The 16,825-nt window shown below is 32.8% G+C and overlaps 1 protein-coding gene and 1 long non-coding RNA gene across 2 annotated transcripts in view; one reads left to right on the forward strand and one right to left on the reverse strand.

Annotated features, from left to right (window-relative positions):
- Positions 1 to 3,294, forward strand: part of LOC141449811 (uncharacterized) — a 47,676-nt gene extending 44,382 nt beyond the window's left edge. The window contains exon 3 of the long non-coding RNA XR_012455709.1: positions 2,736 to 3,294. This is a non-coding gene — a long non-coding RNA (uncharacterized lncRNA). The remainder of the gene's footprint in view (positions 1 to 2,735) is intronic.
- The window catches only part of twz (BTB/POZ domain-containing protein twz), a 133,755-nt gene that overhangs the window by 29,334 nt on the left and 87,596 nt on the right, over positions 1 to 16,825 (reverse strand). Inside the window, exon 2 of the mRNA XM_074119615.1 lies at positions 61 to 156. Within this exon, the coding sequence (XP_073975716.1) occupies positions 61 to 137 (77 nt within the window). The 5' untranslated portion in view covers positions 138 to 156. The remainder of the gene's footprint in view (positions 1 to 60; positions 157 to 16,825) is intronic.

Raw genomic sequence — 16,825 nt, forward strand, 5'->3', positions numbered from 1 at the left:
TTTTTAAATAATAGCCATATAGATATTAGAGGCTAACATAAATAAAAATATTATGAGTACCTCAATTTAATTTGAGCGGTGGTAAAAATTGCCCTCGGTTGAGTCAAGTCTTTTGGTTCTTTTGATTCAGGATCCATTCTGATTTCACATTTTCTCCTGAAAATCAAATACCAAATAATTTTATTTTCTAGAAATAATCTACATTTACTGATCTACATACTCGTATAACAACTGAAATTCTGGTTACAAACAAAACCTAGTGTAACACAATTGCTGATTCTTTAGGCGAATCAAAATCTGTACAAGTCTTTGGCTCATCCAAGTAATTCATACTAATGTTAAAGTAGTTTTAGCGAAAGATTCATATATTCTCTATTCTGATTATAAGTTAGAATGAATTAGAAAATCTCCAAATAACTTCTTGAAAGTAATGAAAACTTTTTGAATAAAATCGATTTAAAAAATTAATTAATAACTTCCATCTAAAACAATTTTTTCAAAGGATGATACGTTGTCAATTGTAATATTCTCGTAAAATAAGACATTATCCTGCGTTGCTATGTTTCAAGGATTCTTTAAGTTTTGTTTATTGGACTTGACATTAAGATTCTCAATTAAAATATCAATAAATCGCTTTAAGAAACTTGCTATGAGCGGGGAGAGCTTTGAACAGGTTCCGTAGCCATATCTTGATTGATAATGACTAAAGCTCGAAAGCCTAATCCGTGCAAAATAAACATGCTAGTGACAAACAATTAGATGAAAAAGAAAGAAATGCGTCTACATCTCGTTTTCGTAAAACAATAAAAAAGTGATTTTTTATTTTACTAACACTGCAAACATTAAGAAAATGAATAAAATAAATGATTAGTTGGAAAAACTGCTTGAATACAACAGCACATGTGTTCAAAGCGTACTGATGAGAGGAAAATTTGCCGTTTGTAAGTTCATATGCCTTGTGCGAGTTGCGCGCGTGTGTATGTGTGCGAGAGAGAGGGAGAAAGTAAACCTAATGTGCACACAGCGGCCTCAATTATTACACTGCAGTCTCTGAGGGAAATTAGGTTTCCCGGGCGCTCGTAGTCAACACAAGAAGGGTGGTTCTTGGGGGGGGGGGCGAAGAGAAGAGTGGTATACAGCGCCCAGTATATAGAGCTGAAATATTCACAGAGAGTAAATTGGAGAAAATACGGCACAAAGTAAGGGGCGTCGCAACAACCAGGCTAAATTAGCCAGGCCTCATTTCGTATTCGCAAAGTCCAGCGCTTAAATATTTCAGACTGTAGCGAGAGATCGTCACGGTTAGAAGAGAGTTCCATCCAGGCCGCCGCAGAGTAGGAGCTCTCGTTTGAAATGAATTGATAACATTAACCTCACCCTGGCTGGCTCTCTCTAAGGCCTTAACAAACTCCCCTACTTTTCTTCTCCTTCACAAACGTCCTCTACAATTCCCCTCTATAATCCTGTTTTTCCTACAGGCTTTTATACTGGACGTACGGGTTGCTATCCGCCTGAGCAAACACCGAGCAGGGCAAAAGGTCTACTTTTTATTATTATTTTTTACTCTTATTCTATTTTTTAATATGTGCTTACAAAAAGCCTTTTCTGGAACAGTAATATATTTATTAAAAGAGCATTTGTCATTTATTCAAGTGCATTCTGTCACAAATTTAATGAGCCTTATTACAAACAAGTTGGTCATAATTTTTAAAACAAAGTATTTAATTTGAACAAATATTTTCCTTATTTAATTGACAAATTGGTGATTCGTAAATAATGCTACAATGAAAAGTGATTGAATCCGCAGTGCTAAATTATTATCAGACTTTTATTCGTCATAGTAAGCAAGTGGGCTTTTTTTGTAATGGTTTTCTTATCGGTTTCGGGTTTTCATCCACCATTTAGTGTGTGTTTACTTAATTCATCTGCAGTTAAATAAATAAATTTTAAGTTGATATAGTGTAGAAGGATATTTCGGAACCTACGGGTGGGGGAATATACCTTTGAAGGAGTAAGGAATTTCAAATATTTGGGTTCAGTGTTAACCTCTAAAAACGATGTAACAGAAGATATTGCTGGACAAATGGCTGCTGGAAATAGTTACTTAAGGGCTCTTCAAACGGTGTTGAGAAGTAAAAATGTGTCAAGAGCAGCAAAAATAAGGCTTTTTAAGACAGTGCTGAGGCCGATCGTCACCTATGGCTCAGAAACGTGGGTTTTGACCCGAGCAGATGAGCAAAGGATACGCAGGTGGGAAAGGATAATATTAAGGAGAATATTTGGACCTGTGAGGACAGAGGAAGGCTTCAGAATCAGGACGAACCAAGAAGTGGCTGAACTGTTCATTAATCCAAAAGGAAAAGAACATTGGCAATAACAGTAATTATTTTTTATTTATTTTAGCTAAACTATTAGTACATAAGTAGTCAGGACAAAGACACACATACCTTACACATAACAATGCTAAAAAAATATTATAAATATTAATAGCAGAATCCCTAAAGATGACCTAGTCCCTAGGTTGAAAACTTGGCAAAAAATTATTACCAAAATCGGCAATATTCTTTCTTCTTTTTGGATAATCTTATAGTATACACAGCAATAATTGAACTAAGTTCGGCGGTATAATATTCAGTACAATATTCTGTAATTATGCAATTATTTTTCTATTCATATTAGTCTGCTCTTTATGTTTTTTTTTTGTATTAACAGTTTTCTTTTTATTTTAATTTTAGACGAGTCTTCTTCTGAGATTATTGAAGTCAGAGCCTTTTTCAGAGCGCTGCTAGCCACCGAACAATGCTCACAAGTTAAAGTTGGTTATTGTTTTTAAGATATTTTATCTTCTTATAAAAAACGATTCTCAGAATCAGCGCACCTTTAAACGTATAATAAAACTTGATTTAGTTATAAAAATATTTGACTTTGCAGTACATTCTCTTGTAAAAGAAAATCTAGAAGAAAATTAACGTTCCTTTGGGACATAATTTAATCAGAAATTCAACAGGTGAGTATCAATTCTTTTTTTTTATTCAATATTTAAATACATAATTCTTCTTTTTCTTATGTACAATGAATCTTTAAACTATTCTTTTCACATATCTGAATGGTAATGGGTATATAAGTATGTATGAAAATGTACATTGTTTCCGTAGTAACGTCGCATTAGTCAGAATTATGGTACATTAATATTAATAACTTCATTCAGTTCCGTTCTGCGTAGGAAGAGCCCATTTACATAGCATTAGTTTAAAAAGGAAAGGAATCTCCTGGCCAATTTCGTGTGTCATAATAAATAATGTAAATAAAATTATTTTGGACTAAAACTTTACTGAAGCTAAGTATGAACTAAAGAAACTTTTTTTAACATGTAGGGATAAAACTCTATTATATTCTCCAAAACAATAATAATTATTAAAAAAATGGCGTCAATATTTTCTTTAAACCAATAAATCCAAATCTAATTGAAAAATTTGTGTACGATCAAGGGCTGAATGCAGCGGAAATAGCCTGCAAGTTGAATTGCATAAGAATACCAGAAGGTGCATTTCCAAAATATCGAGTATTCTTTACAGAAAGCACACCCCGCACAGGGCCGAAGGATGTCCTGTTTAGTTTAGTGTCAGAGAAAACTACTTTTAGATTACTTAATATACACAGTAAACTGATAAGGCCTTCAAATGTAGAATATATAGGTACATAATCAGAGAGGCGAAAAAAATACAGGTTTTTAATTTGTAAAAAAAATATTTCTAAATGTACTGATTGGCGTGCTTCGAGTGTAAAGGGATAGTTCAGGTCAAGTCACAAGTCGTTAAGTCAGACCATCTGTCATGTATGTCGTGCAGGTGTCATTCCTATCACTGGTTAGAGGCTGAGATGAGGAAAGGCCTTAAGAAGATAGAAATAGTCTGGCTTCCGTGCGTCACTCCATTTCTGTAATTAATACAACTGACTTCTTATATTCATTAGTTTGGTCCTCTAACTGACCACTTGTTTAATAATATAATATCTAATCACTTGTTTATTTTAATTCATCCTTGGTTTAACCGTAATATAAAAGTGATCCTACACATAACTTAGTTGAGTAAAATAGCTTCCTGAAGTAACCACATATTATAATCCCAGAAATTGGGATTTAATAGCGAATATAGCTGCCTTCAAATCTCTAACTTAATTCTGATAGCAATACACTGTTTCTCCATGTAAATTTTGTTACACTCAGAACAATCTATTTTGATTTTTATTCATTTCTAGCGGTCAGGATGTATTTAGTGCTGAACTCAGTGTTCCATTAGACAACTTAGGTATTAGACAACTAGTACTGAAAGTCAAATAAATGCAGCATCTATTATCAATCATAGTATAACAATAAAAATGTGAAGGTATGTTCTTTGATTATATAGGTAGGTCATGGTACTTCAGAACGCAACCCTCAAGTGTCATATGTTACAATAGAACATTAGTGATTTACAAAGTAGAACCTCGAAAATCGGAACTAATTGGAACAAGAAGTTCGTCCCTTTTATTGAAATTTTTGGCAATCGAACTTCATAATTGGAGATCAATAAATACGATTAAGGTTTTAATGGTATATTTATTAAAATAATAAACCTTTACATAGGTACTGTAGAACTGTGCATGTATAAACCAAAAATACTAAAAAACAAAAGAGATTTTAGTTAAAAAAAGACGCTAGAACGAAATAAAACAACGCTCTGAATTAAATAATATGTAGGTATCCAAAACAATTGCCACGTGGTTCGAAGGTGGTTTACCAATTGAAGAACTTCTGCTAATATGGGCTTGCACCGCTTGGAAGTTCCAATTAGACGAGTTTTATTTAAATGCAATTTTGCTGTAATCGATTACACAGATGTAGAGATGACTATAAAGTGGAAATGATAAGATCTATTGTATGTATGAAAGAGGATCATTACGGTATTCAATATTATGGATTTACAAAATCAAAATGATATAATTAAAAGTGCGAAATAATTTGAAAATTGCGTATACAGAATTTCTTCACTAAAAGACCAGAGTTAGTTTCTTGTGTGCCGAATATAAATGAAGTGATGATGATAAATTGTTCTAAAACCTTTTCTGTAATGTTTTTTTTCCCCCTACAAACGTTGAAGAAGTTCATATTGTGTGTAACAAAAAAAAAAAAAAGAAAGATTTAGCTCAAGGCATGTTGAAAGTGGCTCTTAAATATTAGAACGGTTAAAAAGATGGCGGTGTTTGCCCAGTTTGGTCGCCGTAAGGCCACTCGGGAACAAATAATAATAATAAAAAAATAGCCGCAAGGTGAACACCACTATCTTGTGTCCAGTACACCAAGTATAAGTATTTCTCATTCTCTTTTTTATGGTTTAATTTTTTTTTTTAAAAATAATTCTTTAATTGTAAGAAGGCAACTTCTATTCTTACCTAACATTAAATTCTCTTGTTCATTTTATAGCATTGTTGACTAAAAGATACAATAACGTTGCGTCAATCGAACTGTATGTGTATTAACATCAGATCTTATAACTGTGGGTCAGGAAATATTGTATTGATCTTGTCGAAGATATACCCGAAGAAAGGGGAGGAAAAAATATTTATAATTTTAAACAGGGAGATAACTAACAGTGCACCTTTTGTTTTTCTAAATTTTGATACTGACAGACACACCTGGGTACTTAGTCAAAAAAAATCTTTAAAACCTGTTCTAGTTTAGCACTAAATTTTACTTTTTATTTTTCTTGAATATGTCCCCCTTAGCGATATAACTTGTCCAGGAGTTGCCTCAGGCTCAAGTTACTTCTTGGTAAAGATAATATGTAACAATATCGCTGTAGGCACTGAATTCAGCTGTACTGATCCACAACACTGTTTCACCTTTAGTTGAGACACATTGGTGCTCTTTATCTCCAAAAAAGAAAAAGTCAACAACTTTTAATATATTTTCACATGTGCAGTGTTTTGTGACAGCATGTTAGATGTAAGTATTTAATACAAGTTATTTTGTCAAAAAGTACATTAGCTGCAGGGTTTTATTACAATTATTTTTTACTTAAGGTGTTTGACATTTTGGGTCTCCTCAGTGTACGGCCCTCCTCTAAACAGTGATTTCTTTCATTACGAACTGCAACATCTATCACCGGATAATGAGATGTAGTTCTTTATAAGAAGATAAACTCAAAGCCTTCAGACGTACGGTACCTCAGAATCTCCGCGTAGATTAGATTCTACAAGATCAGATATCCAGATAGCCTATGCTAATGTAACCCAGTGGTGCTAATGTGGGACCCACTAATTAGAGCACCCTCTCTGTTCTTATCTATTTGACTAGACTAAGAGGTATGGTGAGATGCTTCTCGACAAAGTAAGACGTCGTGGATTTTTCTTCTCCAAAGAGCCAAACTAGGATCTCGGCGTAATTGCTAAGTGCATCTATACACTTAGCTAAATCCATCATAAACTGCAAAATTTCAATGAAAACTTTTTTTTTCCTGATAAATCAACATTATTAATGAAAAAACTTCTTTTCCCATAATTACATTAAAATTACAAATTGTTTTCTGAATTTCATTGGTTCTATTACTACTCTATAACGAAATAATTCAAAAGAAATTACCAATTTAATTAAAGTCATGTGTTCAGCATGTTTTGTGGAAACCTAAGATTCATTTCTTTGAACTAAGAGCAGCGATTTCACCATCTACTTAGTTCTGACAATGGGTGCCCAAGACATAGGGAAGTCACCCCGGATAAATTCTACATAACAAAATAAACCTTGCTAAGTTCTGCTGATAAGAAAGAATGCTCGGCTAAGAAATTAACAAAGTCACTACTAACTCTCTACCGTTTGTTTTGTTTAGTTCTATTTCGCAACCTGATGATGGAAGAAAATCTTTCGAAATGTAGGCTCTTGATTAAACAAAAGTTTTAATTTAATTTCCTTTTAAATGAACTTGCTTGTTTCCACTTCTTTCAAAATCAGCATTATTTCTAATGCTGCTGAAAACATATATTATATTTGCCATTTCAGCCACAATATGAGCTAAGTTGAATTATTCAGGAAAATGTTTCTCTAATAAAAGTGGTAGAATGATAAAAATCAACCAAAAGAAACTGTTAAATAATACACAAAAAATATTTCCAAATAGTACTTGGCTTGTAGAACTAGTAGCGGATCCAAACGGAAGATATTCCGGCCGTCAATGTCTTCTGAGGATAGCGGATCTACACACAATTTGGTTATTACGCGAGTGTCACGAGCAATGCATCTTCACGTCCTCCTAAGATTTGTGTTTGAAAGAGATGAAAAAAAAAAAAGGTGTTTGGTTCCCACGAAGGCACCCCGGGGCACCGTGACTGTCATGGTTTAGCAAGCATCACATTCACACACGTATAAAACCAACCTTAGAGAGCGCGTTAACATCCAAGTCCGAGCTTTTCGGCTCATCTACATATTAATATGATCTATGACTGTGTCTACAGAGTTTAGCTTTTTTATTTATTTTCTAAAATTAATATATTACTTGAACATAAATATCACTAGCAAGGATTGATGTCCACTGATAAACTTCACCCTCATATTTCTATTTCATTCATCGTCGACATCCCTTTTATGAAACAAGTCTGAAAAGACTTGCAACGTCTATTTAGTAGTTGAATTATAAAAGATAATCTAGGTTCCACACTGAATAGAATTGAATAATAAAACTTTATTATAAGTATGTACAACAAAAAATAAATACACGAAGTGTCAATGTACAGAACATTGTAACCTTCACAACAAGTAATAGTAAAAAATGCTTAAGATGTAAAGGAAAAAAGAATGCAGGGAGAAATTTGTTCTGGGTTTCTTAATGTTGCTTCTAGAAGTCAGGCTCCAGGCGGAGCAGACTATACGTAACATCTGCGGGTACCACACTGAAACGCAAAAAACTGAACGGAAATATAAAGAATTGTATAAGAACTTTGAAGACTAATGTATACAGGAACTCAAGATCTCCTTAGCCGAAGACTGGGAAACATCTCTTTAGAATTTTTATTTTCAACGCGTCGAAAACAGAATGCAAGTTATTAGAGCAAGAGAAGCAGTTACTGAATATGGTGACAAAATTTTTAATTTGATTAAATATTCTTTTGAGTGCACATTTTTTATTATTATCATTGCTAAGAAAAATTTTAATTGAGTTCGTCCTATCCGTAAATTGATAATAATAATTTTCGAAAGTGGTTCTTTTATAATTTTTTAATGTTCCAAAATTTTTCGCCTCTTAAAATGACCTCAAGACCTTGGAGATTAAAGCTGAAGAAAAATTTAATTACTCTAATTGAAAGAACATCTTTCAAAAGGGTTTCAAAAGTTAACCAAAATAAGGTGATGTTATTTTGATTATTTGAAATTTCTTTTTTTGAGTAATAAGCTGTTATTGTAATTCTTTCAAAATAATAGATCACTTAATGTACAACAAATTCATATGCTTCTTTTCTTCTATTTGGAAGAAATTGGTGCACCTTTATGTCGGGTAAAAACTTAAAGTCTCAGATGCGTTGTTTTTTTAAACTCATATTTATCTTCTGTTTTAAATGTTTTTCATCCATATTTGCAATAGAAAACAATATTATATTAATAATTCTAATGCTTAGATTTTCGCTTTATAAGTGCCTTTACAGCTCCGTGTCCATTGATGACAATTTTGTCGGAAAAAAGATCCGAACGTGCACAAAATTAAGCTCAGGGTGCTATGTTGACGCCCATTAAAATGAAAATAATAATTCTAATAGGTTGATTTCATTCATCTAATTCATCAATAAGCGTGCTATATTGTTTTCAAACTGGTTTAGGACTTTAGGTTTAGGTTCATCCATTATTAGAGGCTTGGATTCACTAGATTGGTTTAGAGAATTTGGTAGTTGGACATTAAGCTCGCCTAAGGACGAATTCGAATACAAAATAAGAATAGGGATTTTTCCAAGGTATTGATTGGTTGGAACGGTTAAATTTCTACCCCCAGGAATTATTGTTATATAATAAAGAAATATAATCTACGTACTTACAAACACCAAACTGTTTTTATAATATAAATGAGAGATTTACATTTAGAACAAGTATGTTTAAAAAAAAATACGCCAACTGAATTCTACGGAACATTTGCGACATTTAAAGATGCATTTTTAATAAAATAGAATTTAAAAAACCAACACTTTGGTGTTAGTAGCCGATGCAAATGCAGCTGGCAAAAAAAAATGACGAAAAAATTAGAAATGGACATTCAGCTGTATGAAACGATCTTTAGCTGGCCAAAAAGACATACAACTGCCAATAAATCGTGTTTCAGCTGGTTCGGTGGGCGGATGGGAGGAACAGAGCATTAGATGTGCACGTGGGCGAGGTTCCCACCAAGCAGACCAACAATATATCACCTCAAGTACCAGCATACTCCGGGCACAATGTAGACGGACAGACTCATATTACACGCGACTATTACGACCCTGACTGTACTGAAATGTCCAGACATTGACGTTCAGCCAAGCTTCAATGCATGCTGCATCTCCCTTAGGTCTGGTCTTATGGTCTCCACTTGGAAAATATGCCAATATAGTATTCTTTTCCCACGATATAAACTATGGCCGACCTTGGAACTTGCCAACTACTCATAAATAGATAATAATCATTAAACTGAAGAGTTCTATTTGGTATAAAACTAATATTTGTTTTTAAATTTCATTAAAAAAAAGTGCAACTTATTGTAAAAAGTTAAGTTCAGGTGCTTTAACACATTTCAGAAAAACTACGTTACCATCTAATATCGAAATATATTTTCTGAATTTTCTCTTTAATAAAATCAGCGAGTCCTCTAAAATGTTGTTTAATCACATTCTTTAAGAGCTTTCCCCCACATCGCTACCGTTTCTGGTTCTTCTAATACTTTGGCCCAAGAAGAAAAAACCCTATTACAGCTCTGAATATGATCAAGTCATTATAAACCATAAATGCAATACAATTATGTCTTGATAAGTGAAAGGACATGGCTATGAGCCAGAAGGATCTGGGCGAGAATCCATCTGAAGCGTTTACTGGTGCAGATCTTAGTGTTAGTAGCTAATTTTTCTAAGGTTTAGTATCGACTGACTCTGCAATAGCTTTACAAAGGAAACCCCTTATGAAATCCATGGATTATTTTTTCTATTATCTTGATCTAAAGATACCTTTTTTTTAAGCGCAGGGCTTTACCTGCTGCAATACCGTCAGTTTTAGTCCATATTATTTTGTCATCTTATACATTCTTTGTAGCCGTTACCCATTTCTTCATATCATTCGCCAACTCTCTTGGAAGACTTTCCATTATTCAACCTGCATATATGTTATAACTAAGTAGTCGACAAGTTGACGCATCACATAGGTCGGATATTCTTGGTCCTTCGAATGTCTACCTGGAAGTCAGCGTTTAGGAGCCAGTAAAATTCATTATCTTCATATATTAGTACATACCATGTCTCCACATTTCATTATGATATTACTTTAAAGCTTTCTTTGCAATGGTGGAAATTGTGCACAATCTTGTTTCAAATCTGAATCTATCTTTATCTCTTCTGAGAGATATCTAACCCCTGTCTCTGGAAGTACCTAGTGTGAAGGAATTCAGCGTTTAGAGGTTAAAAAATCCAGTAGTAACCTTTGTTTACGATAGGTTTACACATTTTGTACAATGAGAGGCAACTCTGGTAAATAGGAAAACAACCAAAGTGCGAAAAAAGAAATTAAAAAAAAAAAAATAATGAAGTAATTTTTCGACCAAATCAATCTTAGATGAAAATATTTCATTGAATGCAGAGTTATAAGTTTTTTTAAGGTGAAATTTGCTGAAGTGTCATTAATTATTTTAAAGTTAATTTTAATTTTGAATTGCTTTTCTTTGAAGACTTGGTATTCTACTAATCATTCTAAATGCACAGGTGTTACAGGTGGATTCGTGTCCTCAGAAGTGCGATTGGTTCAAACCATCTCCTAGTTCTTATACTATGTAATAACTGAAAGGCAACAAAAAACACAATGGATACTTTTCTACTAGATGTAACTGAAAATTTTCATTTATGCTAGCCCAAGAATTGTTTTTAGACATTGCCTAACTAATAAGTCCATATAAACAATTAAATTAATTTATTCATCAGTAAAATGGAGTGAATAACAAAATGCACCATAGAAAGGTGCAACTAAAACAAGAAGAAGAAATCAAAGCGATTGAATCAATTATTGTAAAGTGTAAGTTGTGTAGTAGTAGGTAGTGTTGAAGTGTTGGAATAGTTGTGTTAGATTTCGTTTTAGTATTGGTAGCGACTGGTGGTAGTGGTGGTGACAGGAAGAAGAGATACACTGATCGAGAGACAGAGATGCTGAGACACAGAGATGCTGTACGGGAGATAGAGCAGACAGTACTGGTTTGTGTATGTGTGAGTGTGTATAAGCGCAAGGCTACTTCAGTGGCATCGCCTCCAGCGCTGAATTCCAACTGCGGCCAACAAACATCCTAACTAGTTATACCGGTGGTTGCGGAGCCCTTGGACCAATGATTTGTGTACATGCTTTCAACGTATTTGTGCGTCTGAACGTATGCTCATATATTTATACATCTGTTTGTACGTTTGTGCACACTCATTTATGATAGCGATTATTGCGTATCAAAAAAGGAGGACGGAAAGACGATTCAGAAAAGATATGATCCTTAGCAGAGCGATTCCATGCAAGCAAAAATATGAGTCATCAGTTCCGTGTAAAGAGCCCCTTAATAAGTTATCGAATGATTATGAAATAGTTTTGTTATGAGATCAACACTACTTAATTCAGGAATTCGTTGTTAGAAAATTTAATAAACACAATTATTCTTTAATTTATTGTGCAGTTTCATTAATTTTTTAAAATAAAAAATCTTATAAGAAAAACCTGCTTTTAACTAATTATAAAATCGACTGCATTACAAGAAAAGCAGCAGCAAATAGATTCGGCGATGGCATTCCCGATTAATAGAGAACTTTGTTCGTGATTTCTAAGCACAAATCTTCAATCAGTATCAACGCTTCGTAGCAGATTTCAGTTGAGAAATGCATACTCTATACCATCATTGGAATTTTTCTCGCGTATTCGACGGAAAATAATTTCAGCCACTTGCGATTTATATTTTTCCTATAACTATGTTGGAGATGAAGGAGAGCAGGCGGTCAATATGATTGCAAACAATGCACGAATTTGATTTGGAGGCGGATTTTTCTAGAAAATATCGAAATTCCAGCAAAACTAATGAAGATTTTTTGTATTTTTCTCTGTTTTGTGAATCTCTACAAACAAAACCAACCGACCTAAAGTGTATAATATACGCTTGGCATAAAAATACAACGTTAGAAAGAGAAAATATTGAAATTCCAGCAAAACTAATGAAGATTTTGTATTTTTCTCTTTTTTCTTAACCACTACTTACAAGACTAGACTTTCCTGTTGTGTATACATTGTGTACTACAATGACCTAGTGCCTGTTTCTAACATTGTATTATTTTATTATAATACACGCTTGTCCGAATTCTCAATAGAAGACATTGGACCGAGCTTATTTAAGAAAGAAAGAATTTAAGATTGGGATGCACGGTGTACCGTCTGCCTATTGTAGTTTCTTTAAATATGCCAGGTTATCCGTAGACTCGCTCTCCTCGCTTGCGTCGTTCGAGTGATTTTCTACTCACAGTATTCGTAGGAACTTCCGAATACAGCAGTGTTTTCGTAAACTCTTCATTTTGACAAAGTGAAGAATGATTTACGAATGACATTGTTTGGTAGCGCCTCTTTAGTTCAGCTCTCACTTTAATGAAACCAATATGGTACTTTATACAATAGATTTATATAGATTTATCTCACACATCGTTCTGGAACTCCACTTTTACGATCACTTATTCCTAATAATCGCATATTGGATCCTACAGTTGTAACATTCAAATTTATCGACAGCATTAATATATTGCATTCTGGTAACAGTCTTTAGAATTGTACATGAATTAATGAAGCCATGATTCATGATTACTGACCAAGATGTTCTAAATCTTATTTAATCTCCTGAAGACGCGGACAAAATTACAAAAGAGTGAACATTATAAATGAATGGAAAGAAATGTCGCCCGTAAATCCTTTCTTGACTAATATGTTTAATATGGTACACGAAATGCATATATCTATATATGAACTATAGAACATGGTGAATGCCTTATTCATTAGTATAGTGATAGAGTATGCGTACACAATAGAGAAGTCTCTATCTTCCCATCGTGTAGGCTCTGGACACCCACCCATATCCTGCCACCCAGACACGACGTATTCCTCGACATGTCCCAACATCTAAACAACTTATTCTGACCGTATTTCCTCAATATATTATCATAATACCCTGTTAGAAGATTGTTATATACATCAAAGGTTTTCACAATGTTCTAAAAATGATTTGAGTATTTTAAAGATGTACGCCGTACTCTTTATCAACGTTAGCTCTTCAATTATTTGTTTTCTTAAAGTTTAAGCAACTTGGAGACGGCGATACACGAGCCTTCGTACCTGTGCCTTGCTAATGTCTAAACGTTAAACCAGGGGTCGCTACTAAGTGTTCTAACTCTTTTATACACTGGATCTATAGACTTCGAAACCGTTTTAACAGAGACACTATTAAGTTCACAACCCAAGGACTAAGAGACAATTAAATTTCTTTAAGTCTTCTCAAAATCAGATGAGAGATTAAGCACATAATTTCTAAAATATATTTTATTTAAAAACTACAGGTTAGAATACTTTTTATGACAAATAACGATATTTTGTTATTCCGAATTACGAGTGTAAACTAAATGTAAAATTAGTTTGGATTACTTATTTTAGAACTGATTACATTAGTCACGCACTAATATCGAATTATTGCAGTATAGAGAGAGAGATGAGGTAAAGTTTCCTGTTAATTTGGTTAAGACAGTGGTTCTCAACCTTTTCATAGGCGCAGAACACAATTATATGTATATATTTTTCTCGCGGAACACTAACATTAAATAATTTGAAATTCGGTATTTAGCAAGAACTTAAAGATAAATTCAAATTAAAAAGAAAGGAGCAATTCCTTGTTTTCCTATCTTTCCTAAGTTTCTAAATTTCAATACATTTAAAATTGAAATTTCGCGGAACACTTAGACCATATTCGCGGAACACCGGTTAAGAACCACTACTTTATATCTTCCACCTTTTTAGATCTGTGCACAAAATAACTATAGTTTATAATTGAGAAAAACAAAGTGTATAAGAGAACAAAATTCCATACCAATACGTGGTTCACAGTGGGAGATACAGAACGGCCATAATTTTACAGAATTTCATGACCCAAAAAATTTTCAACCCTTTATATCTTCTACATTTAAAGATCTGTGCATAAAATAACTATAGTTTACAATTGAGAAAAACAAAGTGTACAAGAGAACAAAATTTCATACGAATACGTGGTTAACAGTGGGAGATATAGAACGGCCACAATTTTACAGAATTTCATGACCCAAAAAATTTCCAACCATTTATATTTTCTACATTTATAGATCTGTGCACAAAATAACTATAGCTTATAATTGAGAAAAACAAAGTGTACAAGAGAACAAAATTTCATACGAATACGTGGTTCAAAGTAAGAGATTTAGAACGTCCATAATTTTACAGAATTTCATGACCCAAAAAATTTCCAACCATTTATATTTTCTACATTTATAGATCTGTGCACAAAATAACTATAGCTTATAATTGAGAAAAACAATGTGTACAAGAGAACAAAATTTCATACGAATACGTGGTTCAAAGTAAGAGATTTAGAACGTCCATAATTTAACAGAATTTCATGACCCAAAAAATTTCCAACCATTTATATTTTCTACATTTATAGATCTGTGCATAAAATAACTATAGCTTATAATTGAGAAAAACAAAGTGTACAAGAGAACAAAATTTCATACGAATACGTGGTTCAAAGTAAGAGATTTAGAACGTCCATAATTTTACAGAATTTCATGACCCAAAAAATTTCTAACCATTTATATTTTCTACATTTATAAATCTGTGCACAAAATAACTATAGCTTATAATTGAGAAAAACAAAGTGTACAAGAGAACAAAATTTCATACGAATACGTGGTTCACAGTGGGAGATATAGAACAACCATAATTTTACAGAATTTCATGACCCAAAAAATTTTCAACCCTTTATATCTTCTACATTTATAGATCTGTGCACAAAATAACTATAGCTTATAATTGAGAAAAACAAAGTGTACAAGAGAACAAAATTTCATACGAATACGTGGTTCAAAGTGGGAGATATAGAACGGCCATAATTTTACAGAATTTCATGACCCAAAAAATTTCCAACCATTTATATTTTCTACATTTATAGATCTGTGCACAAAATAACTATAGCTTATAATTGAGAAAAACAAAGTGTACAAGAAAACAAAATTTCATGCGAATACGTGGTTCGCAGTGGGTGATATAAAACGGCCATAATTTTACAGAATTTCATGACCCAAAAAATTTTCAACCCTTTATATCTTCTACATTTATAGATCTGTGCACAAAATAACAATAGCTTATAATTGAGAAAAACAAAGTGTACAAGAGAACAAAATTTCATACGAATACGTGGTTCACAGTGGGAGATATAGAACAACCATAATTTTACAGAATTTCATGACCCAAAAAATTTTCAACCCTTTATATCTTCTACATTTGTAGATCTGTGCACAAAATAACTATAGCTTATAATTGAGAAAAACAAAGTGTACAAGAGAACAAAATTTCATACGAATACGTGGTTCACAGTGGGAGATATAGAACGTCCATAATTTTACAGAATTTCATGACCCAAAAAATTTCCAACCATTTATATTTTCTACATTTATAGATCTGTGCACAAAATAACTATAGCTTATAATTGAGAAAAACAATGTGTACAAGAGAACAAAATTTCATACGAATACGTGGTTCAAAGTAAGAGATTTAGAACGTCCATAATTTAACAGAATTTCATGACCCAAAAAATTTCCAACCCTTTATATTTTCTACATTTATAGATCTGTGCATAAAATAACTATAGCTTATAATTGAGAAAAACAAAGTGTACAAGAGAACAAAATTTCATACGAATACGTGGTTCAAAGTAAGAGATTTAGAACGTCCATAATTTTACAGAATTTCATGACCCAAAAAATTTCTAACCATTTATATTTTCTACATTTATAAATCTGTGCACAAAATAACTATAGCTTATAATTGAGAAAAACAAAGTGTACAAGAGAACAAAATTTCATACGAATACGTGGTTCACAGTGGGAGATATAGAACAACCATAATTTTACAGAATTTCATGACCCAAAAAATTTTCAACCCTTTATATCTTCTACATTTATAGATCTGTGCACAAAATAACTATAGCTTATAATTGAGAAAAACAAAGTGTACAAGAGAACAAAATTTCATACGAATACGTGGTTCAAAGTGGGAGATATAGAACGGCCATAATTTTACAGAATTTCATGACCCAAAAAATTTCCAACCATTTATATTTTCTACATTTATAGATCTGTGCACAAAATAACTATAGCTTATAATTGAGAAAAACAAAGTGTACAAGAAAACAAAATTTCATGCGAATACGTGGTTCGCAGTGGGTGATATAAAACGGCCATAATTTTACAGAATTTCATGACCCAAAAAATTTTCAACCCTTTATATCTTCTACATTTATAGATCTGTGCACAAAATAACAATAGCTTA

The sequence above is a fragment of the Rhodnius prolixus genome, unplaced genomic scaffold (genome assembly GCF_049639745.1).
Source record: "Rhodnius prolixus isolate KJV_2025 unplaced genomic scaffold, Rpr scaffold_2, whole genome shotgun sequence".
NCBI lineage: Eukaryota > Metazoa > Arthropoda > Insecta > Hemiptera > Reduviidae > Rhodnius > Rhodnius prolixus.